Source organism: Cebidichthys violaceus, unplaced genomic scaffold (genome assembly GCF_023349555.1).
Source record: "Cebidichthys violaceus isolate CVI_PGR_0920_01 unplaced genomic scaffold, fCebVio1.0.p SCAF_8, whole genome shotgun sequence".
NCBI lineage: Eukaryota > Metazoa > Chordata > Actinopteri > Perciformes > Stichaeidae > Cebidichthys > Cebidichthys violaceus.
The window spans coordinates 5,735,797-5,762,884 of record NW_027176964.1 but is presented as its reverse complement, the minus strand read 5'-3'; the positions used below and the strand labels follow the sequence as shown (position 1 = coordinate 5,762,884).

Below are 27,088 nucleotides of genomic sequence, written 5' to 3'. Positions count from 1 at the left end.
TTCCAGCGCTCCCACCTCATAATAATGGGCCTATTACTGGCTGAGATTGCCACTATTTGACAGTCCCGAGCACACTCTTGCGCTTCAGACGCTTATTTCAACTTAGGTTACGTCGCTGCCCCGCTCATGAGACTCTGGTAGGACTGAGGTTTGAGGTCGAGTTAGCGGTGCAGCATTTAATGACTCGGTTGTGGTTGCGTGCTCAGTGGGTGTGTCTGTTTTTGGATGTTTACAGCAGGGCTGTTATTCAGAAAGTCGGTGGAAGAAAAAATTATTTGTGTTCAGCAAACCTTCTTTTAAAGTTGCTTTATTCTGCACACAAATCCTTTATGCCTAAACCTTTTTTATTTTTTTATTTACTTGAACCATTTTTTTTCTTTTTTTTTTTTTTCATTCAGCTTCTTGTTCCCTTGGGCACCAACAGTACAAAGTCGAGATTTCATCATAAGACTCCAGAACATTCCAAAATAATAAGCAGTTTTTGTAAAACAAAAAAGAACAGAAAAAAAGTAAGCACTACGTTATACCACCACTAGACTTTTCTACTGGTCATGTACAGGAAGCCACCTGAAAAGGTCTGGTTCTGAAAGCTGCAGTGCACTCTGGGAAATTTTTTGGGGGACTAACATACTTTCAGACATTCCATGATCTACTCTGTACCTCTACTCTGTTTTTTTTTTTTTTTTAAAGAGTTCTTCCTCTGAATTTGGAGTCTAAAGAATTGACAGACTGTGTCAGGTCCTCCTGAGATAAACTTGTGTTTGAGTGCTAAAATATAAATAAAATCAATTTGACTTTTCAATTTGTTGCAGTTGGCAGTGAATACCGTTATCAAATGTGGATGCGTGTTCTGGCTAACCGAGCCTTTTGGGACTAAATGAATACAAGTAAATAAAAGCAGTGTGGAGAGCATTGGTTCCCAGATCTGCGTCATGTTTGTAGTTAATCACCACCATCAATATCTTTCTGTGAGATTCTTCTCCTCCTGTGTCCTAAACTCAACCTCATGTATCTAATTAGCCTTAACTGAGTTGTTCGTGCTTGTTGTTGTAATTTTGCTGCCGTGGTTTCATTTTTTTTAAACCTTCTATGTATCGTTTACTCCTCGGGATTGTTCACCCTCATCTGCATGAGTTAGTGTTTCCAATCTTCCCGCTGTGCCTCCTTTTTAATTATCGCTCTTTGGAATGGTTTAATTGCTTCAGTTCCTCGGTGCTCTGTCCAGAGTAAACCACATCAACTTGCTGTGCTTTACTGATTCACAGACCTCGAGGTAATTCAGTGGTGATGAATCCATGTCTATGAAGTTAGAGTTCACATATTAGACCGCTGGCTGTAGAGCGGCCCTCCAATGATTTCACAGATCAAGTCTAGTCACTCTTGTAAAAAGTGTTGTGTATGTCCACCGTGGCTCTGTGGAATATTCATTCATTTTGGTATTCATTTTTATTTTATTTTTGACCCCTTGGGATTACAAACATGATTAAAACACACCGCACTATTTGGAAAATGGTTCTTATTCATGAACAAATAAATAAAAATACAAACAACAATAATGTATGACAACCGAATCCTTAAAAATGAATGCCTTTAATCAAACAAAGAGACGTGTTGCTGCGTTATGCCGTCATCTCGGCCGAGAACGGACAAAATGTCTGTCTGAGTCATGAAGACAAGCCCAGCCAGAGCCCGCTGTTGACGTTGGAGCTCAACCCATGGGGGGACTCGGGCCTGAAAGGGCTGAGCGGAACGGTAGCCTCAAAACAACTGCCGTTTAGGGGGAAATGTCAGCCTGGATCTGTGGTTTTTGAGCTAGTCATTGTTAAATGTGGTGTGGATACTTTTTTACGAGGAGAGGTCGGAAGAAGATATACTGTACGTTTTAAACATTAGCAGAGTACGTGAGCGCATAATAAACTAGCTTTAGCTTCTGTCTTAATCTTTATTACCTGCTGGATGTATCTTTCAAACGCATATTGTAGACCCTTCTGTCTGCTTATTTTTCCTAAAATTAGAAAATTAGTTAATTTTAGTGAGTGCAGTTAGTGACAGTGTGGGCTCCATGGTAGCTCTGACAGCTCGATGGAGTAGCGGCGTGGGGCGGGGCTTCTCGAAGGCTCTGAATCACGTAATCAACTTGTACTGTACATTTGAAACGGCAGCGCTTGGCCTTGCTTTCAGCCCTGAAGATGCTTTGTTGCAGAGAGACTCCAGCTGTGCGCTGGACTGTGAAAGAAAGCCGAGCAAAGCAGTAAAGCCCAGACAGCCCATGCTAGCAGCAGAGTTTTCTGTTCTTTCAGTCTCTCAACAACACTTCCATTTTTTTTTTTCTTTTCGTATAATGACAAACATTACCACTGCATCATCCACGATTTTCTCCTCGTGGCTTTTCACCGCCAGATGCTCAGCGTGGAGTCCTTCTCTCTGCAAGTGTGCAGGATTTGTCTTCCGGCTGTGGGCTCTGTGTTGTAATTAGGACTGTGCTTTCTTTTGATTATCACAACACATGTTGGTAGCCAATGGCGGACAGGCTATGAAGTGTGACTGCTGACCTTCTCTCTTCCCCCCATGAGAGAGAGAGAGAGAGAGAGAGAGAGAGAGAGAGAGAGAGAGAGAGAGAGAGAGAGAGAGAGAGAGAGAGAGAGAGAGAGAGAGAGAGAGAGAGAGAGAATCGTCAAGGCTGAGAGGCATCTCCAAGTATCTCTGCCTCTATTTTATCTCTCCATCCTTTTCATTTTCTTCCTCTCTTGATCTCGCTCACTCTCATTGTCCTGATCCTCCTGTACCCCCCCCCCCCCCCCCCCCCCCCCCCCCCCCCCCGCGCTCTCTCACACTCGCTACTCGTCTCCATCTCATCCCACTTTCTCACATTTGCTTTCGTTATTTTTTGGTTTTATTCTCCCAGTCCTGGCCTTCAGCCCTTACTTCTCCTCTTATACACTCTCATCTCATCTCTTACTTCTATCTATGGTGCTGTACAGGCCCGCAACCCTCTTCCCATTATCTGTCTCCTTTTCAATCCATCTATTCTACCTTTCTATCTGTTTTTTTTTTTAAGAGGTCCTTTTGGGTTTCAGACTGCTCTCTTTGATTTAGATGCATTGGACTGGCTGGTTTTTATGAGGGAATCTGGAACAAGAAGTGTTTTTCAGCTTTGCATTTCTTCTCTCTCTCTCTCTCTCTCTCTCTCTCTCTCTCTCTCTCTCTCTCCTCTCTCTCTCTCCTCTCTCTCTCTCTCTCTCTCTCTCGCTTCCCCCGCCCAACCACTCTAAAGTCCACTTATAAAGCAGGACCTGGGGCATCTGTGCTTTCAAAACCCCCTGTCGCTTACACAGAAATACACATGCATGTAAGCTGACAGACTGACTGATGGCAGGGTTGTGCTCTTGTGATGCTGAGTCCCACTAGAACGATGGTAGCCGACTGTGTGTGACAGGGGGAGAGAGCCAGCTTAGCATGCTATTGTGCATCATTATACGTGCATGAGAGTCCAAACGGAGTGTGTGTGCTGCACTAGCATGCCGGACTTATTCAAATGTCTGTATTGGAATGTTTCTGATTTTTGTGCTGTGTGTGTGTGTGTGTGTGTGTGTGTGTGTGTGTGTGTGTGTGTGTGTGTGTGTCGTGTGTGTGTGTGTGTGTGTGTGTGTGCGCGTGCGCGTGCTTTAAAATGCCCTTGTGGCCGAGCCAGAAATACCGCAGGCGACCAAATCTGGCACTGATCCTCAGCTTGTTCCCTCAGAGGCAACACACGCACACACACACTCGCGCACACACAACCCGGAGACACACTTTGATTTGCACCATCTCGTTTGAAGTGCAAGACCCAGAGCCTGACAGCTTATGATTAATATAAGCCCCCCGCCCTCTGCCCTCTCAACCGCGTGCGCCTGCAAAACACGCACACCCAGAAAGAGATACATTTGTTTTGTTTTTTTCGTGCATGTTCTGTACACACACGCTCCCACCCGGCCCTCGCAGTCTGCTTCGGGGGCCGGCTGGCCGGCTCTTTGAACCAGTGCCTCTGACACCGTGCAGTCACAGCAAGGGCACCTCTGCACCCCCCCCAACCCATCGCCACCGTCCACCAGTTCCTCTCTCCACTCTCTCATCACTTTCAGAGATTGTCGGCTGCTGTGTTCTCGGCTGACCGGGTCAAAAGACGTCAACTATCTCATTTCCTGTGTGGGAAATTAATCTTTTTAGGGGCTTTCAGGGTTTTTCCGATTGATCTGTGGAGGAGAAAGTTGCCACGACGCCACATGGGGCGGCTAGTGGGGCTTGACTTCATTCATATTAATAGCTGGGTGATTTATCCTTATGACTTGATGCTTCAGAAAGATGCAATTATTGGAGCTCGGTTGATTCGCTCATTTATCTGCGGCGTATGAGAGGATTGTCCATGAGAGATCAAAGGTTATGAGAATTAATACAACTGTTATTATTTTAGACATATACCAAATGTTGCTTTATCACACTAAATATATCAGACTTTTTAAGAAACCTTAAAATCTTAAAGCTGAGAAAGAATTCTCCTTTCTTTAAGACCTAACTGACAAATATGTTCAGTAATTTACTACATGAAGTTACTGCAGTTCACATTTAGTGATGAGAACTACATCACTGTGATACTTAATCACTTTTTCATTATTCTAGGCATTGCATTTTCTTTAGTGATTACTGCCGTGTGATATTAATATGATGTATTTAAAGAACTGAGGGATTCTGACGTAGCCAACATTTGATGATTTATTGACTCAGCAAAGAGACTTGATCCTTGCTTTTTACATATCAAGCTATAAATCAATCGAGTTCCAAATGTATTTTTGGTGAGTGTAAAGCCTCTAGCTCGCAGTGCATGTTTACCAGATAACAGCGATGATTTACGGAATAAATGTTGATACAGCGAAAGCAGCCGCGGGTTCCGTTCTCCGTCTGTGTCTACACAGGATGCGTTCAGGCACAGTGTTGAGTGTAGGTCACCAGCGTTCTGACAGCACTCAGAACCCAGCACACTGTAGTTATGCTCGTAAAATGGAAGAAAATGGACCGTAAGCGGGTTTGGTTGAGTGAGATGTGAGCTGTCACGCCTGCTTTATGGTCACGCCGTAAAAATGAGAAGCCTGCTAACATTATATATCCGGCCCTCGATATAGTGGGTAACACTTCGGCGCAGGGAGGTCGTAGTGAAGTGACATTTTAAGTTTGAAGGGAGACGTTGTCGCGGTGTCGCGCTCTGGCTCAAACCCTGTACTAACACAGTGAAAAGATAACCCCTTTTTTATTTTTCTTCACTGCTGCACACAACTCATCCAAGTAGGCAAAAAATAACCGTCTTGAGTATTGATTGTCTCTAATGATACTTCAATGGACTGTAAATTATATATTAAGAAAGGAGAAACCCTACGCAGGAGGCCTTGTTCAGCATCAGAGGATTAAATCGGCACCCGTCAGAGCGCCTGCATTATTGATGCTGCCGTTTACATTCAGCTCTTCTGTCAGCTCGCAAAGGCTTTGGAAGAGAGAAAAGATCCTTCTGTCTCTCACTTTCTCACTACGTCTCACCTGTCTCTCCTCTATCTGTGCGCCTCAAGGTCTCATCACTTCCCTCGCTCCTTCCTGGATTTATGTAACAGAGTTTTCAAACTTGACATGGCGCTGTGATTGGACTAACAATCCCTCCACCAGCTCCACCAGTTTAGTGCGAGTGGGATTTCTATTCTCTTGGCGGGGTATCCCTCCGTCTCCTCCTCTTCTGCTCTCTCGTTTGTCATTCCTCCGTCTCCTCTCAGTGGGAGTCTGTTATGGATGTCTATATAGTTAAGACACAGGGCTGATCTGCGACGCCGGCTTTGAGAGTTAGGTGTAGTATCTGAAGACTTCATTATGAGCAGGGAAATCTGGTGTCTTCGTCCTTCTCGCGCCTCCTCTGTCTCACCCTCTTACCCTCTCTCTCGCTCTCTGTCTCTGTCTCTCTCTTTGTATGTTTCATTTTCTTTCTTCCTCTCACCGCCACACAGCGGGGCGCCATTAGCCATTCAGCACAGAGGGGCCTTCAGGAATTGAAAGCGACAGAGCAGAAAAAGAAAAGGGAAAAACTGAATCGGGGAAAGGAGACAGGGGAGTTGGGAGGAGGAAGGGAGGGGGGTGAGGGCAAGAGCGGATGGAGTGAGGTGTTAAAGCGGGAGCAAACCAGACAGGGAGATGGAGGGATTAGGGATTAAGGAAAAATAATGGGGGGGGGGGGGGTGAACAGATTTCCATGGAGATGAAGAGAAATGACAGAATGCAAAGGAGGGAATTTGAAAGCCAGCTGAGAAAGAGCAAAACCAAAAGTGTGGCCAAGAACTGGAGGAAGAGCTAGGGAGGGATATAGATGCACAGGGCATGCATGGGGTATGCTAATTATGGATTTTTGAATTATGAATGAGATTAATTACATAGGCAGATGTGAATATATTCACATTTTCTGTCGCTTACTTTACCCCAGAACCTTTTTAAATGGTAATGCCTTTCTGTTGGCGGAGGCACACCTCTCTTTTCGCTCTTCCTGTCTTCCCTTACCCTCTTTCTCCCTCTCGTCTCACCATTAGTTCCCTCCCTGACGCAACGAGGCGTCCGTTGAACGAGTGCTGCTTGGTACCGTCAACACAGCTCGGCGCACGACTCTCAATCACCCTGCAATATTTCGTACAAACACACACACACACACGCGCAGTCGTCATTTATTAGCGAAGCTAATGTCCGGAGTGCTTAGCATGACTTACGAGTCACCGGGACGAGCCGCAGAGATGATTTGCTCTCTTTTCATGGGGTGTTTGTGCTGTGCTATTTTTTGCTGCAATTTGCATTTCCTGCTCTGTGACAGAATAAAAAAAAAATGAATGTGTTCTCCCCTCAGGTCCTGGCAACATGGAGACTGTATCTCTTTGCTGTCAAAGTGCCCACCAAGGTAAATGTTCCCCCGGCTCTCAGTGGAATTTTATGGCTCTCACTCGCCAGCCTTGATGTTGTGGTGATTCACAAGAGGTGGGACAAAAAGAAGTAGAAGACTTTAAGAGCAAGAGATAAGAGATAATGATTATTGTGGTGATCGTGTTTTAGAATGATGACGACACGACAAGGTGGCATGTAACATGAAGTTAGTGGTTTAAATCAATAATCATTTTACATTATGGGGAATATGCTGATTCATTTACTTGCAGAGTGTTGGATGAGAAGATAATATTTAGTATGAAGCTACAGCAGTTGGTTAGCTTAGCTAGCTAAGACTATATTTAGTAGTCAATACCAAGTGAAAATATATTTATAATTTACCTTCGACTAATACTTGTTTTCATTGAATAGAGCTTGAATACATCGTAAAGTAACTCAATGCAACCTCCGTTAACGTTAGCTGTTAGCTCTGTAGGACTGTGCTGCCCACCGGCTGCTAACAGCTAGCATTAACTAGCCGTTTTCAACACGGATGGTGGGTTCACAGCGTCTTTTCAGTTTTTAGGTGCTGCTAGTCTTGAGCCCTGATCCCCGGTGCCTGCAGTGTTGTACAAAAACTACCGTCACTTTTTCTGAATTTTATCATCGACTTAGTACCAAAGTATCTTCTCACCTAATTCTTGGCAAGAAAGCTTATTTCCTAAAATGTCAAACTACTCTGAAAGGATAGTTCAAGTTTCTTATAACTTGGGTCTTACTTACGCAGTTCTCACCATCACTTTTATCAGTAATCACCAGGGTAATTGCTGACATCTGTGACAGTGACACCATCGCAACAAACTCTTAACGGGCAAGAAACGCAAGCTGTGAAATCAGACTGGCTGTAAATAAGTCAACTGTTCAAGTGCTTTTCTTTTCTTCTTTTGTTCAGAGTGCTCCCTCCCAATTGATCTATCATGGCACAGCTTGCAGATAGTTTATGGGAAAGTTTGGAAAAGATTGTCTCTTCCAGACCCAGCAGTAGTCTCTTAATGTTGCCCGGGAGTCGAGCAGTGTCCAGTGCAGTCTCTGAAGGCACATGTAGCATTAATGGGGCTCGCATTTTCTCTATTCACATTGTCATGTTGGTCCTCTGCACCAGTCTTTGGTTGACTGTCCCGTCACAAGTAACTTACACAATATCCGCATTTCATCAAAGCCGTACTCGGGATTTAACAGAGCTCTCCTGAGTTGTTGCCCACGTGTCATCAGCAAGCCAACAGTTGAAACTGAAACCAAGAGCACCCAGAATATTAATAATCCCCTTCATTCTTTTGTGTGCTCAACTACATAAAGAACACTAGGTCCCAATATTCATAAATTCATAAAAGACCCAAACCATGAAAATAAGACCTCGTAAAAAGATGAAATTATCCTTTTACAGATTATGTAAAATAGGAAGTTTGACAACGTCTCGATGTCAAAACAATAATATTTTTCTGCTCTTTTCAGATGGAGGTCACCTTCAACTTCCTGGAAATCCGAGCAATGAACACCTATCCAGAACACCAGGTGACGCACTGAAATTCAAAGTGTTTTCCTGCGGTTTGAACTTTCATAGCTGCTTAAAGTGTTACTCTTGACTAACTGTCATGTCCATGTGTATACATATACAGGTTGTCATCGACACAGACAAGACCACCTACTCACTGAGACTACAGACCCAGGACCAGCTGGATCACATCGTCAGCCACATCAATTACGCCCTCTCCCGAGTCTTCAACAACTCCATTTATGCGTAAGCATCTCCGAGCACCCGCGCCTCGAGCAAAGAAACAAAGTCTTCCTGTTTTGTTCGCGCTGAGGAGCGAAGACAAGTTGGCCGACGTTAACAGCACTCGACGTGTGCGTTGGCACAACTTGGCACTTTCGTGCAGCTTTCCTCTTCGGCAGCCAAATGCATTCTTGTGTTGCTGGAGTTTGCGTTCAACTAATTTGTGTCACTGGAGACTTTTAAACTCCCAGCAATCAGTGGGATTAAATAAATCAGCTGACACCGAGTAGGCAGTCACCTGAAGGCATTGTGTTGGCTTCCTCTTCTTTTTAAAGCAGCTTTTTTTAGTGGAAGATTGATGAGGATAAGAAAACACAGTCACTGACGGAGCGATAGGCTCTGGCCTCCAGTCAAAAAGCCATTCCTACCGTTCAAAATGCTGAAGTGGGCTGTGTATGTCCTTTACACTTTCTAAAAGAGTAAAGCACAGAGGACGCACACTAAAGAAAAGCCTGGATAGAGTTAAGTTCAAGCCCTGGAAATGTTTTGTCCCATGTTCATGTGAATGCATGGGTGAGCAGGCAAGCAAGGCAGAGTGTATTATCCTCTCTCTCGGGTCTCATCTCCAATTTCTAAGAGCAATGGGTTTGACTGTGCTCTGACTATTGACCTGCGCAAGGCTATCTCCGCGCTCTATCATCTTTTGGAATGTCTATTTTCCATTAGGGCCGTGGCAGATGATTGCTTCCAGTGAGAACATTTAACGAGAATAAAGAGGGAAGGGAGGACGGAGGGCGGGCAGTTGTTGTGGGTTTGATTGTGCAGCCTTGTAACCGATTGGTGCCGCTGCATTGAGGTACACAATGCAGATAGTATCAAGATAACGGGCGCATACGTGTGCGCCAGGGGTGGACGACGATTGTCGAGATAAGGTGGGGATTAAGGTCACGGATGTGGTTAGGTGTTGTGTGTGATTTGTTGACAAATAGGATTAGGGGTGTGTGTGTGTGTGTGTGTGTGTGTGTGTGTGTGTGTGTGTGTGTGTGTGTGTGTGTGTTTGTTGAATGCAACGGTGTAGTGGTGTAATCCTATCAAAAAGTCAAAGCAGGTAGAGCACAGTGTTATGTTCAAACACAGTATTTACTTGGTGATCTGCTTACTGTTTTCTGCTTACTGGATGCTTTTTGTGAGAGAAATGTTTGAAAGAAAACAACCAGTAAGCAGAGGAATATGTTTCTTTCTTTTCTTTTAATATATAATTGCAGTGGGGAGCAACGGTATCTTTTAAAAAAAGAAGCATCCCAGGGATTTATTCACTACCAAAGCAATGGCATAAGCAGTTTCGACATTCGACACGCTAAATTTCCATCCTAATTCTGACTGTATAAATCAATGAGAAACAAGTGTGCTGCAAATTAGCATCATGCCAATGCAAATAAGGCGGTGTTATCATTTTGAAAATATTATGCAGCTGTTGTTCATTTAGTAACACAGTTTGGATCTGAATCTTTGTAAGTCAAATACTGTATTTGCTAGCCTTATTCATTAAGTCGTCTGAGGTTGTATTTGTATTCATGACTACAGGAGGAAGCGGGACTGTTGTAGTCTTTAAATCATTCACACCTGAAAGCAGCCCTGCTCCATCGCACCGTCTCTTGGGCACTGAAGTGCTCCACTTATGCAGCTGGGAGTTCGGTGCCTTGCTTAAGGGCACTTCAGCAATAGCAGCTGAGGGAGGGGGTGAAGCATAATATTTACATTCCCCCCCATAATTTGGACCAGATGCTTTCTAATCACAACACTGATCCTCAAAAGTGTAGATAATGAAGACCACTTTGTTGGAGACTGAAATAGCAGGAAAGTCCTTAGGATGTATCCTCTGGGAACCATGAATGTCTGTACAAAGCGTCAGTCCAACTCCTCTGATAACTATTGAGATATTTCAGTCTGGTCCCAAGTCTTAATGACTTCCTAATGACGTTGGCAATCCCATGACGTTTCCTCCAGCACCGTGGTAACCTCCAGGTTCACGTTACTAAACTAAAATCTGCTCTCTCCTGGGAACACCTGCAGACTCTTTTTTGTGACGCAGGTTGTAGGCAGTCATTACATTAGGTAGCACTCCTTTACAAATCGCACACCGAGGCCATCGATGCTGAAATTGGCATTTAGCTAAAAGCAAGTAAGGCTTTTAGCGTGGAGTGCTAGCTCTCAACGGAGCGGCTAGGACGGCTGTAGACTCGTTTTATTTGAACCAGCTCTCTTCTTCTTTGTCCTCCAGTCCTCCTATTTGTCGAGCAGAGGAAGACGTGAGTGAAGGAAGTCACAAGTTTTCACCAAACTCTGAATCGTCATTGGAGGCCCAGAAAACATGCGGTGAGTTGTCTATTTTTCTGTCCATAGCGCATCAAGCACACACACACAACCACACAGACATGTGCGGTCGCACTTCAGAGTCCGTCCGTCTCGCTGACTCACTGACTCTCCCGAATTACGTTTGGGAGACTCATCCTTAAGTGGGTCAGAGGACCAAAATTGCTGCAAGTAATCCCATTAATCTACAAGAAGTGCTCCTTCATGCTGCAATACTTTCATCTCGCCACCAATATTTACAGCTAATCTCACTCACTCTCTGCTGAAGATCTCGCCGACTCCCTCTTTCATCTCTGGCCTTTCCCGTTTTCACTCCTACCTGGCGTCCTCTGCCCTGCGTTTATTCCATCCTTGCCCTTTTCTGATCCCTTACGGTCTGGTTTGGATTGATTTGTTGTCTTCTCCTCTTCACCTTTTCAGGAGGTTTTTCGGAGACCTATGCAGCTCTTTGCGACTACAACGGGATCGGCTGCAAAGAAGAAGTGCAGTGGGTGAGGACACTATACAGGCTGCACAAAACCACTTTAGTGTGCCGTGTTGTTTTTAGATATTCTTGGCTTTTGTACATTTAGGAAAATTAAACGTTTTCCTGAACTTGCTGTCCCATATGTCTCTCACTCTCTGTAACTCGGTAACTTTTCTTTTTCTCTCATCTTCCTCCAGGATGTTGACACCATCTACCACTCTCAGGACAACAGGGAGTTCAATTTACTGGATTTCAGCCATCTGGACAGCAGGTGACTTAGTTTATTGACATCTTAAACACGACCAGAACTGAATACAGTTGTCCAGTGTGCACTGATTGGAAAGGCACAAACTCATTCTGCAGCAGCCTAGTGTGTGTGTGTGTGTGTGTGTGTGTGTGTGTGTGTGTGTGTGTGTGTGTGTGTGTTTGTTTTTTGAGAATTTGAGAATGTTTACAAACACATCAGGTAGATGCAAGTCCCTATCAAATTTAATGATGGGTATGCAAATAAGTATGTGACGTCAATTGAATCTTGGACCGTGATTGGCTCCAAACTAGTTGCGAAGTCACAACATCTTTCTGGTACGTCCACAGCTTTAAGGTGAGCTCAGAGAAACGTTCCTCCTTCAGTATGGGAATTTCAAACCGGCCTTCTAGTGACAAACAAAGGCACATTCACACATTGTGCACAGTGAAGGTCGAAGAAAGTGAAGTAACTGTAAGCAGAACACATTTTTGAGGATTTGGAAAAGCAAACAAAATTGGCCCGTCGTTTTTTAAGCTACAGCCAATCAATTCCACCTTTCCCAAACAGGTTCTTTTGCAGCAAAAGAAGTTGGCCTACAGGTTGTGGAATAATGGTGCTCCGCTGTGCTTTTGTTAATATAATGTCCCCGGTAGTGGGGAATAGACTGCACCCTGTTGCTACGAGGCTGGTGCCGGGGAAACCCATCTTTATCCACATCACTGTACAGGCACAGCTCCTTTTGAAATGAAACGGGTAATGGAGCAGTGTCATTCACCCAGTCAGCCCGGGCTGAAAGTGTTGTAAAATCATCGGAGTTCAGTACTACTACAGTTTGCAAATGGTCTCTAGGTGGTTTTAAGCACCTCCTGTTTTAAGCAATCCCAAAACTCTTCCCCTTCCTTATGCGAGGCTTGCATATAGACCCGTTTACAATAAACTGTGTATGTGAGTGTTTGTACGCAGTTTGGCAACGGAAGTACTGTGGAGTGCAATAGCTTGTCGAGGCCATTAACCACCAAATATCCCAAATGCAACCTAAATATATTGACTTTCCAGATCTGTGTGCTATCAGTGAGTGGATAGATTGAAATACATCCTCACCTGTGGTATGTATCTATGCCAACGAGTTACTACGAGCAACCGCGGACACATTTGGCCAAATGTCACCAGTTAACACTGCCACTCGTTAAACTGAAACACCTGTTGCCCTGAAACGGTCGGGATCCTGTCGGAATTCTGTGGACCTTGCGTGCGACAACCAGACATCTTGATCCTGTGCGCAGAGCCTGCCGTCAACGAGTCGTGTCAAACTAATTTCTTCCCTGGGAATTAATCAATTACAAATGTGCCCAAAGGCTTCACTACAGTGTGCACACAGTCCTGGAGCTACACCTTTCTGTTGTGGCACAGTTCCAACTTTTCCAATCCGTCTGCATAGGGAGAGGAAGACATCCCCTTCCAGACGATTGGTGAAAACACGTCTTTGTAATCTGTAAATTGAGTTGGAATTGATAAGTAAAGAGATTTTTTTATGTGAAAATATATATTTTTTCCCACTCCTACACACAACGCATTGACCGTAAATGTGCGTCCACACTACTACACATGTTATAGAAGACGCCAAACCAATAGCGGTGTAACTTGCAATGTGATGCTCTTCATCCTCCTCCCCTCCCCCCTTTGTTTGGGTGTATTGTAAGCAGATACATGACACATGGTCTTCTACAGCACTTCTGACAGCAGAGTAGCTGCTTCAGGAGCGTCTGCTGCGACCGCTGGTCGATGCACATGCCGTGGGACACTGTAACCGAACATCCACATGCCGCCCCCACCAGTCAGCCGGAAACAAAATGTTTGGGATTGTAACTGAAGCCGCACTCCAGTCGTCGTTCCATTTCAAATCCGCTGTTCCCGTAAAACAATAAAAACACATCATTGTCCCAAAACCCTCTGACTACGCTGTAGTTTTGAAAAGCTTTTCCTCCTCATTCCGCATCATGACGGTAGGATGCATCATATCTGTCAACTCTCGTCTTATACGTCTGTTGGTTTAAGAAGACCCTCCCTGGGTAAAACGTTAAGTGTATTGGTCTTGCCGTTCTCGCTCTGGCTCTCTTGCTGGTCTGTCTCTGTTCAGTTGTGTTTAGAAGTTTGGGAAGATCACAGAGAAGGGGAACGCTGAGCTTGTCAGCGGCAGAATCCAGGGCGCATTGAAACAGCTGTAAAATGCCATATGCCTCCTCCTCCACCTCCCCGCTGGTCTCTTTTTAAGTCCCCCCCCCCTCCTCATTTCCTTTCGCAGGCATATTGAGGAAGAGCGTACGTGTCGCTCGAGCGCTGCCGATCATAAAAAGATTTTTGACAGCCGACATGCAAATGGAGCGCTTGTCTTTCATTTGAGGAATGTTTTGTCCTAAGCCCAGAGGCCTATGGCAGTCTCTCTACTTCCCTGTGTCGAGACAACAATCCCGACTGCAGAGGATGCGTTCACACTTAAAAAAGTGCATTCCTCATCATAGGAGCAAAGCCTTGCCATGCTGCTAAATCAAAAAGCCATTCATAGAGGCATGATTGCAGCAGCAACTCATGAATATATTAATGTCTTTCACATTGAGTGCTAAAATCACTGCATCGGGGTTGTTTTTCCCTCCGATTTTCTATATAGTTTGTGTGATTAACAGAAAGTCTTTGCAGGGTAAGCTTTTTTATAAAGATCTTCCTTTAATATATTGTTCCCTTGAGCCTACAATCCAATACTAAAGACTCTCTCCCTGCTATTCTAGAGAAGTTTTATCAAATTGAAATTGATACGGGCAGCAAAGATTTAACAAAAGAACACAAGGGATCACACAAAACAAAAATCGATGCAGGGAAGCAATCAAGAAAGGGTGCGAATGACTGTAGAAAGGATCCAAGGATTGTTCTTTCCATGATCATGTGCTAGAAGCTATTTGCGGTGCATTACTCCCTTCCTCCCCACCTTGTCCTCCCACGTTCCCATCCTCTCGATTGAGCCCGTCTACCGTTACCTCGAACGATGGGACAAGGCTTTTTTTCTGCTGACTGCTGTCGGTCCGAACATCGTCTCCACTCGCTCTTCCTGACTGAAAGCGAACACCTTTTTTCTTCCTTTCTTCCTTTTTCTGGCCCTGTCTCATCCCGTTGTCATCCACTTTATTTTCTCCTCTTTCATTTTCCTCAGCTCTCTTGTTCCAGCTCTCTTTCTCTGAAACACACACACACACACACACACACACACACACACACACACACACACACACACTCGTCTGTCTAATGGTTTTGTCTCAACCTGCAGAATTGCTGCAGGTTGACACCATGTTGCAGAGGAGTGTGTGTGTGTGTGTGTGTGTGTGTGTGTGTGTGTGTGTGTGTGTGAGAGAGAGAGACAGACAACGCCTTACTGCCCCAAGAACTTTTTGGGGAACCTCTTGGCTTGACAGTCACTCCTCTGCGTACACACACACGCGCGCACACACACACACGCACGCACGCACGCGCGCTTACTCACTAACAAGTCTGGATGCAGCGTCCAACTTTTCTCCAACTTTCTGTCTGGTTAGTTCTTCCCGTCACTGAAGCAGGACCGCAGCTCCACAGCTCACTGCTGCCGTCCGCCTCAGCTGTCACTGTTACAGGACCTGAGTCACAGGCCTGTACGGGGTTAGACTGCGGCATTGATTTATTACCATACAGCGTATCGGTGCGCTTCAAACTCCAGCGGTCTTCCGACTGCAGAGGATGGCCCTTTTGTCCAACAGTTGGCCAGATTGCTGTCAAATTTTGTATGAATATTTATAATCCCCAGGGGATGAATCCTAAGGCTTTTTAGTGCCTTCTGACCTTTCTGACTCTAGTGCCGCCACTCAGGTCAGTATATCCCCTTCCATGGCAAGGATATTCTCACAAAGTGCTATGAATATTCATTGTCCCCACAAGGTGAATAATAATGTTTTTTATTCATCCCCCCCCAACCTCAGAGCATTTGTCTCTTTATCACTCCAATAAGAAAAATGATTCACAAGAAATATGAAATCTAATGAACACATAGCCATGATATTTACGGAGCTCCCTATTCAGGAGGAACCCTGTTTATTGTGGACTGGCTTTACCCACACAGTGTTAAATAGTAATAATAGGCTTATTGCCATTTAATAGTCTGAGCACAGCCATGCAGCCAGGGACCCTGTGACCCCTTTTCTTCTGAACCATCTCAGGAGTAACTTTCTCTCTTAACCCCAGTCCTGGTAAGGTCTAAGAACATCCGTGTGCATATTGTGGGCTGTAATAACTGTTGGAGCCTTAAGGGTTCGCTAGAAGGACGCATTCGGATAAATATGGTCCCCATTGGGTGTCTGCTCAGGTCGACATGTTCACACATGAGCAGGCAGTTTGTGGTTGTAGATCTGGGGCTGCATGCAGTTGACAGAATTTGCATCACACCCGGAATTTCATCTTAAAGAAATTGGTAATTTGAATAGAAGTTTATTTTTAAAATGCAGTCATTCGCTTTCTTGCCAAGAGTTGGATGAGAAGAGCGATAGCACTCATGTCTTATACATGAAGCTGCAGCCAGTTAGCTAAGCTTAGCAGAGGAAAACGGCTAGCTCTGGTCCATACTTGAGTTTACTAGCACCTCTAAAGCTAAACAGTCTTCTTATCCCATGAAGGGATCAGTGTGAACTCTGCTGGCTCCAGGAAGTACGGCCAAGAAGTAGTGCGCCACAGGACCCCCTAAAAAAAACGACAACACAAATTAATTTTTACACTTCAGTTTTTGTACAGATTAAACAAACAAGATAGTCCATGTGCTGCTGCAGTCACACCAGATCCTCATATTGAACATGGGCAGTGAGTTTGGGCTGCGGCGGTTGGGAAAGAAAACACGGCTATCTGTGGCGAGAAATTGTAAACGGAATCAACTTTTGGAGAAACGCAACCTGTGGGTTTTAATCAAATAACCGCCGACAGCCACGCATGATGGTGTGTGTGAATGATTCCTTAAAGGGGTCCTGGTTGGTGGATTCTTTTACGTTTTGGACAATGCCAGGCTAACTGTTCCACCTGTTCCCAGACTAAACTAATTGACTACTAGCTGTAGCTTTATATCTAGCCATGAGGTCGGTATTAATCGGATCATCTAACTCTTCGCAAGAAAGCGAATTTCCCTCAGTCCATTCACTGCATACATATGTCAGTCACATTTAAAACGCAGGATCTTTGTTTGCATTGTACTATATAATAATCTTTGTCTACCTCACATACACCAACCGACATGCATTTGTAGGAACTGTTTAAATAGAGAATTCTCTTACTCTCCTTCAACATACTTAAACCCTTCCTATGACCTGACTTAAATTCTAACCGAACACTAGACTTACATTTACCCTCTCGCTCCAACACAATCCCTTCAGTTGTAGGTTTAGTCTTTAACATTTGATTCCACTCCCAAACCTAAATGGAAGAAATCAACAGATTGACCTACTGCGGCCGACACGCTCTCGTGTACGAGTACAAGGCGACTCGTAAACACCAGCACGCTGCATGACGGAGTGAGACATCATAGAGGTCAAATGACATGTCCCGCTGTCGAAACGCCAATCAACAGTTGGTGTTGGTGATGAATCTTGACATGTGCATCATCTGCTCTCACACACACACACACACTCACACTCACTGGGCTGCCGTCAGTCAGTCAGAGCAGAGCAGTCTGATGGCTGGCATGGTAATGGAAAAGGAACACAGCCTGTAGCCGTTTTACTCCTCTGAGATCTACTGTAATGTCCTGGCTACTGCAGTTATTGGCACCAGGACCCACCCCGGCTCGATTACACTTTCTCTTCCTCTCTGTGTTTCCCCTCCGTCTCGCTATCCTCTTTTCTTCGTCTCTCTGGGCTTATTCTCTCTCTCTCTCTCAACCCCCCCCCCCATCTCTCTGTGCTGCTGCTTGTTTGTCAGATGATGTATAGCAGGTGTAGCAGCAGTGTGGCTTTAGTTGGACCTTAGAGGATTCTAAAACTCCCTCTTTCTCTCTCTCTCTCTTTCTCTCTCTCTCCCCTCTCTTTCTCTCTTCCCACACAAGCACACAGGCTGGTCTGTGGGCTCTGTGTCTGTTTGTGTGGCAGTGGATGTAGCAGTGTTTGAGGTCTGTAGCTGGGATGAAACAAGGGCTTTATTAAGTAATCCACTGACCCAGGCATTGATCTTCACATCTTTCTTTTTTGTTGTTGTTGTTTTCTTGTTCTCTGCTTCTCTTCCTCAGCAGGGCTGCAGTATCAGTCATCTTTTAGAAAGCAGCCCTGCCCATATAGTGTACTCTATGTCACGATGATGAACTGCTTTTCACTAAACGGGGGAGCAAAGAAAAGAGTTTGGCCCACGATAATGCGGATTTATGGATCAATGACATCCAATGGTTTGAAACAGATGGAGTTTGCTAATTTAAAGATTTGCATTTTATCTCTAATAAAAAGTGTGTGTGTGTGTGTGTGTGCGTGTGCGTGTGCGCGCGTGTGCGTGTGTCCATTTCAGGGACTTGGCGGTGATCGTGGCATCCATTGCGTACAACACCTGGTTCACCAAGCTGCACTGCAAGGACATGCGCATTGTAACTATCTCCCAATTATTTTTTTTAATATTCTTCACTTATAAACCTTCTTGCCAGATCGAGACTAGAATTTTTTTTTTTTCACTTTTCCTTTGCTTTTACTGTGGTGTGCTATCAGATTACATTTATTATATTGAATAAGAATATTTTTTTATCTGCTCATTTGGCACACTGTAGTCCAAATGTGTATGAAGACATCTCTTAATCTCTTTTATTAAATATTCATAATATGCATTAGAGTAAGTGGTATCTTACTGCTCCAAAAGTTAAACCGATACTTTTCTAAGTTTTACAGGGCATTCGATTAAATGTATCGATCATTAAAGCACTGCAAAACTTGGTTTCAAGTTTTTAAAGATGCTCTGTTACATTCTCCAAACAGACAAAACTCAAGAATCTGAAAAGATCATCCTCGGGTATTAAGAGTTGTTTTGGCAGCTGGCATCTGATTTTGTGTCAGATCTCCAAATATACCAGTAACAAAATCAAGAAATACAGAAATCTCTCGTGTGAAAAACCTAACTGTAACTGTTGTTGTTTCTGCTGTGTTGTAGCTTGTGTCTCCTATTTTCGCCCCCAGTTTGAATTCATATGTAAATTCAGATAAATAGCCTCGTAGACTATGTATGGTCCTATATGAGGCTACATACTGTGTATCATGAAGGTAGTCTAATACATAACTGCTTTTCTGAAACAGCTTTATTATCTTAGAATCTACCGACACTAAAACACAATTTCTATTGCTTCTGCCTGCTTTTCACTTCCCCTGCCTCTGTTCTTCCTCTATGTGAAACCTCCGGTCACATGACCCTGTGTTTGTCTCCAGGGGTCGGAGGTGGTGGATCAGGTCCTGCACACAGTCAGCAAGTCCAACAGTTTGGAGGAGCTCACTCTGGAGAATGCAGGACTCAAATCGTAAGTTTCCATGCCCCAGCCCCGCCTGTCAGCTCTCTGTTAATCTAATTTCCTCTCCCTTTCTTCCCCTCCTCACACTTTGGCTCAAACACACCTCCACCTCTCCTCTTTTGCCCTTTTCCTATTCGCTCCAGTCTCTCATCCCCCCTCTCCTTTTCTGCTTGGCTTGTATTCTCTCTTCTCACTTCCATCTCTTTCCTCTCACCTCTTCACCTCTGCTCTCAGCTCTCCACTTCTCACCTCAACACTCTCCAGTCTTAACCTTTCCAATTTTGTCTCTCTCTCTCTCTCTCTCTCTCTCTCTCTCTCTCTCTCTCTCTCTCTCTCTCTCTCTCTCTCTCTCTCTCTCTCTCTCCCCCTCCCTCCCTCACACCTCTCTTAACCTCCACTCTTTCTTCCAATAAAGGTCCCTCCTGTCTGCCCGTGGCAGGTGTATTGTTTCCCCATTAGTGAAATTTTGGGCTTCACCTGGCAAGACTTTTCACCTTCTATGCACGGCTAGCATCATTTAGCGGAGCGGTTTCCTTATTTCGTATTAATTGAGATGAATTGGCTGCCTCGAGGCAGGATGATTTACTGCAGCATAATGATGAAGTTTTTATACTTTCCCTCTGTTAAATCACTTCCAAGAGAGAGGGCGATTTATATTAGAGGCTCTGCACCAAAACGCTCACAGCAAAGTGAAAAGAAAATACCTAAACACTACGGTATACGACTTAATAGACTCCAGCTGGAATTAACTTTTTGTAATGTAATTTGAAATATGTGCTTTTGAAAGAAACATGCAGGGACAAAGTACAGCTCAGTAAGAAAGAATGTCTTCAATTCATAAGAATTTTATTCCAATCACTTGTTTACAAGAAGAAGAAAGTAGTTCCATTAATCCTGACTGCTCATGCTTGAAGGAGATTTTTGTGACGGGGGATTCCCGCCAAATACATCTTTCTTTGTCGACTACAGTAAGTCACGTATTGGACGTGAAAAGCAGCTTTGAAAAACCTGATGACATAACAGTGACGTATTATCATCACATTAGTGAACAATAGCCTTTTACACATCCAACTGACACTGAGCAACATTAGCATAGTGTTTCTGACCAATGTTCACTCTTCTTTTAGATCCGCTTTAGTTGCTGCTAAATGCTCGGATATGTTCGGCAGCTAGTCGCTCACTTTGTCTTTCTGTCATTAAGTGCTAGGTGGAAATGTGTGCAGTGGCTTTATCAGTGCTGTTTCACTGATAACAGCTGCCTGCTGTTGCTGGAACGAGGTTGATGAGAGCGTTAAGAGTCAACCACAACCATAAATTTGGAGGCTGAAAAACCCAAACAATGCACTGAGAGACTAAAAAGCCTCTTAGAGCAGGTACAGAAAGCCTGCATAGCTCTTTTACAAACTAATTTGATATAACCTCCAATATTTTGAGACTGCGATATTGAAGTTATACTATTTCAAAAATGTATTTTCTTGATGTGAACACCTCAAAAAATTGGTGTACAGAAACTTTGCCTTCAAAAAGTTGGCAAAATTATTACTTAAATCTGGAAATATAAAAAAATAAATAAATAAGGTAACTTATTTTTTAATAAGAAAAAATACTAGCTCAACTTTTTCCATTCGTGTACATTTTAAATTGACTTCCTTTCAAGCACAAACCCACTCCAGTTCAATTAAGATTTCTCCAAAGGAACACCGCTGCTGCTGGAGCAGGATGCTTTGCACCCATTACCACGAGTAATGGGGAAACTTTACATTCAGTTAGTTGTGTAGTTGCATTCAGTCAAAGTAGGGAAATCTCTGCGGCGCATTCACTCCTGTACATTTCCCTGCTGCGGGACTAATACAGGATTATCTTACTCAGTCTTTGAAATGTGTATCCAAATAGCAATTAGTTTTTTTCTTTTACAGAAAACGTAATTCTCCCTTTTTTTCCCGTTTTGTCTCCAGGGATTTTCCGCAGAAGATGGCATCAGCGCTGTCTGAAAACCCAGCCTCCGTGATTCACTCCCTCAACCTGGCTCACAACACGCTCGACAACCAAGGTGCCGGACTGACCTCCCTGATCTCTCTCTCTCTGTCTCCCTCCTACTGCCGTCTCTGTCGGGGCACCGCTCATTGTTCTTTCACTTTGCGGCCGCTTTTGTTCACTCTCAAAGAATTCCAAATCAATGTCTCTCATTGCAGAACCCTTACTTTCTGTTCCTCTCTTTCTCTCTCTCTCATCTATCTTTCATTCCACGTCTATACATGGTCCTCCTCTTTTAGAGAAATGCTTTTCATTTTTCAGTCTCGCCCACATGCCGGCTCACAAACGGAAACTCCTTTTTATACGGTTACGCCACACACACACACACACACGCGCGTACAGAAACGTACGTTTTAATTTTGTGTTTCTCAATGTTGACCACTATACAGCGTTCTCTCTCCTTGTGCCTTTTTTCCCCAGTTGTACTACAGAAAAAAAACAGTGTGTACATGCACCAGTCTTTGCATGCGCTGCAGTATCACTCATTAGTTAATTTTCTGTACGCCAGTCTGACACATGTCACTTCCACTCGCTTCAATACATTCTTTGTGCTCACCCGTGTGTGTGTGTGTGTGTGTGTGTGTGTGTGTGTGTGTGTGTGTGTGTGTGTGTGTGTGTGTGTGTGTGTGTGTGTGTGTGTGTGTGTGTGTGTGTGACAGTGTGCAGACTTACTTCATTGTGACACAAAAGTGCTTCAGCCTTAACCACCATCACATAATCCCCATAATCACAGTAAAGAATGACCTTCAGTGCTGCTGTGTCTGTTTACAACGGCTACAATGTTGTTGTTGTTTTTCATGCCTTTAATGCTAGTTACGGTTCTTTACATACACATTCCTGCCAAAGCCAGGAAACAAAAAAGCATTTCATTTTCAATAAAGATAATTTGACTATTCAAGGATCATTTATTGTCCTTATGCAACACGGGGATTCAGTTGTAGTCCATATTCAACATGTAAAAACACAACAAACAAAACAAAAACAACAGTACATTCCTATTGTGCATTTTTTAATTTGCATCACAAGGAATGTAAACAGCAGCAATAAAACCATAGATCATATTATCAATACTCATGGCAGCAGTGTGTTTAATCAAATCGCTGCGCTGAAGCTAGGTGTTATGTAATTTAGCTTGGCATATAGTATTTTTATGGGTTTGTTCCTGCACAGGGCATGTGGGAGAAAGTGAGATTGTTAGTATATTGGTGGGATGTTGTTGTTGTTGTTGTTGTTTTCTTTAGCTTTAGTATACATGTGGGTATATAGCTATATGTGTGCTTTGGGGGCGATGTATTGAGAGAGGTTTTAATTTTGGCTTGATAAGTGGCGAGGCTCTGTGTGGGCTCATAACTCTAAAAGTGGATGGGTGCAGGGCTCAGTACAAATCATTTTCATTATTGATTATGTCAGCTATTTCCTTGATTAGTTCATCCCTTGTCTGGTCTGTAAAGTGTGTCCCAAAGCCCAGCGTGGTGTCTGGTTCTGTCCGTCCACAGTCCAAAATCTAAAGACTTTCAGTTCACTGTCACAGGCTGCTAAGAAACCAGTTAGTATTCACATTTCGTTCAGCTTTTTATTTAGATTAAAAAGGACAGATGACCAATCATCAAAATAGTTGACAATTTATTTATTGTTAATCAACTTATCAGTCAATCAAAACATAGTTTTTGTGTGATTAAATGAGGCCTTTATCTTCTCTTCCTCTCTTTGTCTCCTCTCCTCAAACCAGGAGTCTCCAACCTCATTCAACAGGTGTGTCGCCTCAACAAGGGACTGCGCCTCCTCAATCTCTCCAAGACCTCCCTGTCCTCCAAAGGTATGAGTGCTCCTCTCAGACACAGCAGCCTCTAGTGGCTGACCCTGCACACAAACACTTCTTCTTTTCTTTCTTTACTCTTATTGAATGAGTGTCTAATTAAATTTTGTGGCTGAAGTGAAGAGCGGAATCTTCCTGTGAAGATTGAAACGGCCTCTCGAACCACAATCCTGCCCCGCTGCCCCAAATGCATTTTTTTTTAATTTGGGTTAGTTTTAACTCGCATGCATGTACTGTATGACCCATCTACCAAATGATAATCAGGTCATAATCATAAGCAGTTGATCTGTTTGTTTTTTTTCCCCTTAAAATCCTACACAGGCATTAGTACAGTGTCCCAATTCTATTGCTTTTATCCCAGACAATACAGCACTAGTGTTACAGCAGAGTCAAAGGGATCATATTGTTGCAGATGTAAATCCATACATTAATAGCTGAATTATAATAGCATTTTTGGTCATTATAGCGTATGTTGTGGGATTTTTTATTTTCATGGGTAATGGTGTTCTCTCAATCATCTGATTAAGCTCACATAATGGTTTGAATACTGAGTTGCAGTAGAGTAGCATACTGCCCTAAAAAGACTAACACAGCAACTACATATCTGGACAAAATTAAGTTAAGCTCAGGACAGAAATGATTATGCCATGGACGGTAAACACTTTTGTGAAAATATAGCGTTGCCAACATTAGAACATCAGTTGGCGGGAGATTCTGTATATGACATAACTGCCTCCACAACACAATGGAGGTGTAATTTCTGCACACCTCTCTGAGGAAGGTTTTCACCCGGAGCATTTCTTCAGTTGAAAACGTTAATTCTCTTTATTATCTATTCACCTCTTTTGTGTTATGGGCACTGATTATAAAAGCCGATGTTTAGCAGCCTTAAGTTTCACTGAATGTTTGTCACGTTACTTTGGGTCTCTGTGTAGCAGACTGCAGCACTGCGCTCTGGTTTGGTGATATCTGGGCTCTTGATGCCACTATCACATTTACTGCACCGTCTGTCGCAGAGAGAGAGAGAGAGAGAGAGAGAGAGAGAGAGAGAGAGAGAGAGAGAGAGAGAGAGAGAGAGAGAGAGAGAGAGAGAGAGAGAGAGAGAGAGAGAGAGAGAGAGAGAGAGAGAGAGAGAGATGGCTAGCAAGTTTTATTGAGGAACCCCCCCCTCCACCCAAAGAGCAGCTGAACTGTGGCTAAAGCTGACTAGTGTAGCAAAGGAGCAGTAACTGACTTAATGAAATTCATGTGATTTGGTGTGATTAAGCTCTATAAACAAATTACAGTTTAATTTTGTAAATAGTTAAAATGGACAAAAAAGCAAAAAGTACAGATACAACCAGGTTTGTAAATACTGCGTTGTCCCTTTGCATTCTGGGAGGATTATACAAAGCAGTGTCTGCTTTTTATAGGTTCTATGGGAGTATTTTGAGGGCTAAAATAACCAGCCTGAAGTGGCATAAAACGGAGGCATTACAAGCTCTCTATCTGTTACACGGTTTGGCTGGCCAGCTTGAAAGCTACCCCCCCCCCCCCCCCCCCCCCCCCCCCCAACTCCTCTGCCTCTGTAGTGACTGCTCTCTGCCTTCTGTAGGGCTGTAAGGCTGAGGAGGCGTTGAAACATAATTATAAGGCTGAAAGCTGAGTGTTGTGCACATGCCCAACACAACAACCTCGATTGTGTACTTTATAAATGGAAAAACCACACTGTGGGGGGGGGGTTTGACACAGTGATTCCGGAGGAATGTGGTGATGGTGATGGTGCTGACCTTGAATGGTGGGTGCAGGTATGACTTTGCAGGGGCTGAGCTTTTTTTTTTTTGTTGAATATTTATAGATCTCTCTGCCTCTCCCCTCTGTCTCCGAAACACCTACACACGCCGACACAAGCTCTCTCACACACACACACACACGCACACACACGCGTCTCTGAGATGTAATCAGACATGCAAATAGGCCGATACATCACCCTTGCTCCCACACACTTGACATTGTCACACGGACCGGATGGCTCCTAAAAGGCTGATGGATAGATGAAGTGGGGGATTAAACGCCCTGTCTCCTCTTCCCCTCATTTCGCTCCTAATCGCTACAAATTAGGGATGAAGAGCTTAGCGCCTTGCCAGCTTCAGTGCAGCACATGCAGTAGCTGGGTTCTTTCTTGAGAGCAGGAAAAAGTCACTTCCTACAACTGCTGTCTATAATCGATGATGCAGCGTCGAGTGAATAGCACAAAGATTAACGGCGGTTGTAGACTTTTTTTTTTTATATTTGTTGCCGCTGCCAGATATTTCTCCCGTGTTTCGTGTCTATATTTAATCCTGAACTTGCCATGGCGCACTGTGCTTTGCATCAGTCTTGCAGGGTGAGGATTTTAATGAGGGGTTCCATCGGGCCCGTGGGTGTAATTGTGTTGTGATCTGATTTGAGAGAGTGATTCTCTTTTGTTTTGGTCCACTTGGATGCTGGGAAAAAAAAGTTGCTGGCTTCCCCCAAAAGCTTATTTGATACTAACCTGCCATATGAGCTCACTAGTCTCTGCTCAATTATTTTTTTTTCCCCACATAGCTTGCTCATCCGCTTTCATTATGGAGTTTTGTATTCATTAGTTGCTAATAAGTTATGTCCAGAGCTTTAAATTGGCCCAGTGAAAAAAAAAAAGGATGATTATAAGATTATTAAATGATGCGAAGATGCATTTATCTAAACTCCTGATCCCTACCTCTGCATTTCTTCCTCTGGGTCCTGTCTTCTCTCCCCCCGTCAGGTGTGGTTACTCTGTCCCAGGCCTTGTGTTCAAGTGACGACTACTCCAATTCTCTGCTGCATCTGGATCTCAGCAAAAACCCCGGGGTTCTGTCCGGAGAAGACGCCACGGTGAGGGACACCCACACAAACGCAGAAATAATTAAAAAAAAAAGTTTTATTAAGTTAAGTGTGTCTTCATCCACCTGTTTAATGCACATTTTTGATTTCCGTATAACAAAACTTTGAGTAAAAATGCCAGAAATTCAGAAAAAAACAACACGTTTTTACACATCAACTATGTCATGACATGAATTAAAAATAATGAAAATTTGATTTAGCTGAACCATCAGTTCTGTGTGGAGCGATGAGGAGACTGTAACCTTCCTCTAATGAATATGTGAACCAAACAGAAATACTATACATCTACGTTTTTCCATCGTGGTTTTCCACTGTATTTGAGGTTTGACTGATGCTCTTCTGCAGTAGTTTAATGACACCCGACAGGAGAACTTACACCACCAGGATGGACAAATTCATAACTTTTGCATAAAACTAGTGGATGGAAACATTTAGATGGAACGCTGAGTACAATTAAATCATGGCTGAATTTAATGTGGCAACAGAAAAATACCTTTTAATGTCAAATTGAAAACCGATTAGTAATCTAAATTAATAACAAATGTAAAATACATGGTTGCACAAGTATCGACCCCGTTCTTCTTTGCCAAACTGCTTACACTCTGTCATGTTGCACAGGGATTGTGAGTGAATGTCATTTTCAAATCCAGCCACAGATTGTGGATTGGATGGAGATGTGGACTCAGCTGCTCCAGGACATTCAAGTTGTTGTTTTTACCTGTGGAGCTTTTGCTTTATGCTTGTTTGCTCAGAAAAACACTTTTTTAAAGACTGCATCAGGTTTCATCCAGGATATATATATATATATATATATATATATATATATATATATATATATATATATATAGTATTTTCCTGCAGAGAAGCGTCCCCACAGCATGATGCTGCTTCACACTGGGGATGCTGCAGTGTGTTTCTGATGATATGATGGGTAAAAAGCCCCTTCCAGCTGACTTCACAGTCTCCCACCTGGCTTCTGACAAACAGCCTAGATTTCGTGTGAGGTTTTTCCTTTTCCTGGGTGTCTTTCTCTTTGCCACCGTAAA

The 27,088-nt window shown here is 43.6% G+C and overlaps 1 protein-coding gene across 4 annotated transcripts in view; it reads left to right on the top strand.

Moving 5' to 3' along the window:
• The first annotated feature begins 6,689 nt into the window (after positions 1–6,689).
• The window catches only part of carmil3 (capping protein regulator and myosin 1 linker 3), a 62,381-nt gene continuing 41,982 nt past the window's right edge, over positions 6,690–27,088 (top strand). For all 4 annotated transcript variants that reach the window (XM_068701564.1, XM_068701565.1, XM_068701566.1 and 1 more), the window contains exons 1-11: positions 6,690–6,952; positions 8,428–8,487; positions 8,592–8,713; positions 10,971–11,065; positions 11,483–11,553; positions 11,726–11,799; positions 18,325–18,400; positions 19,227–19,315; positions 21,262–21,356; positions 23,070–23,156; positions 25,924–26,033. In XM_068701564.1, the coding sequence (XP_068557665.1) occupies positions 6,881–6,952; positions 8,428–8,487; positions 8,592–8,713; positions 10,971–11,065; positions 11,483–11,553; positions 11,726–11,799; positions 18,325–18,400; positions 19,227–19,315; positions 21,262–21,356; positions 23,070–23,156; positions 25,924–26,033 (951 nt within the window). In that variant the 5' untranslated portion in view covers positions 6,690–6,880. The remainder of the gene's footprint in view (positions 6,953–8,427; positions 8,488–8,591; positions 8,714–10,970; positions 11,066–11,482; positions 11,554–11,725; positions 11,800–18,324; positions 18,401–19,226; positions 19,316–21,261; positions 21,357–23,069; positions 23,157–25,923; positions 26,034–27,088) is intronic.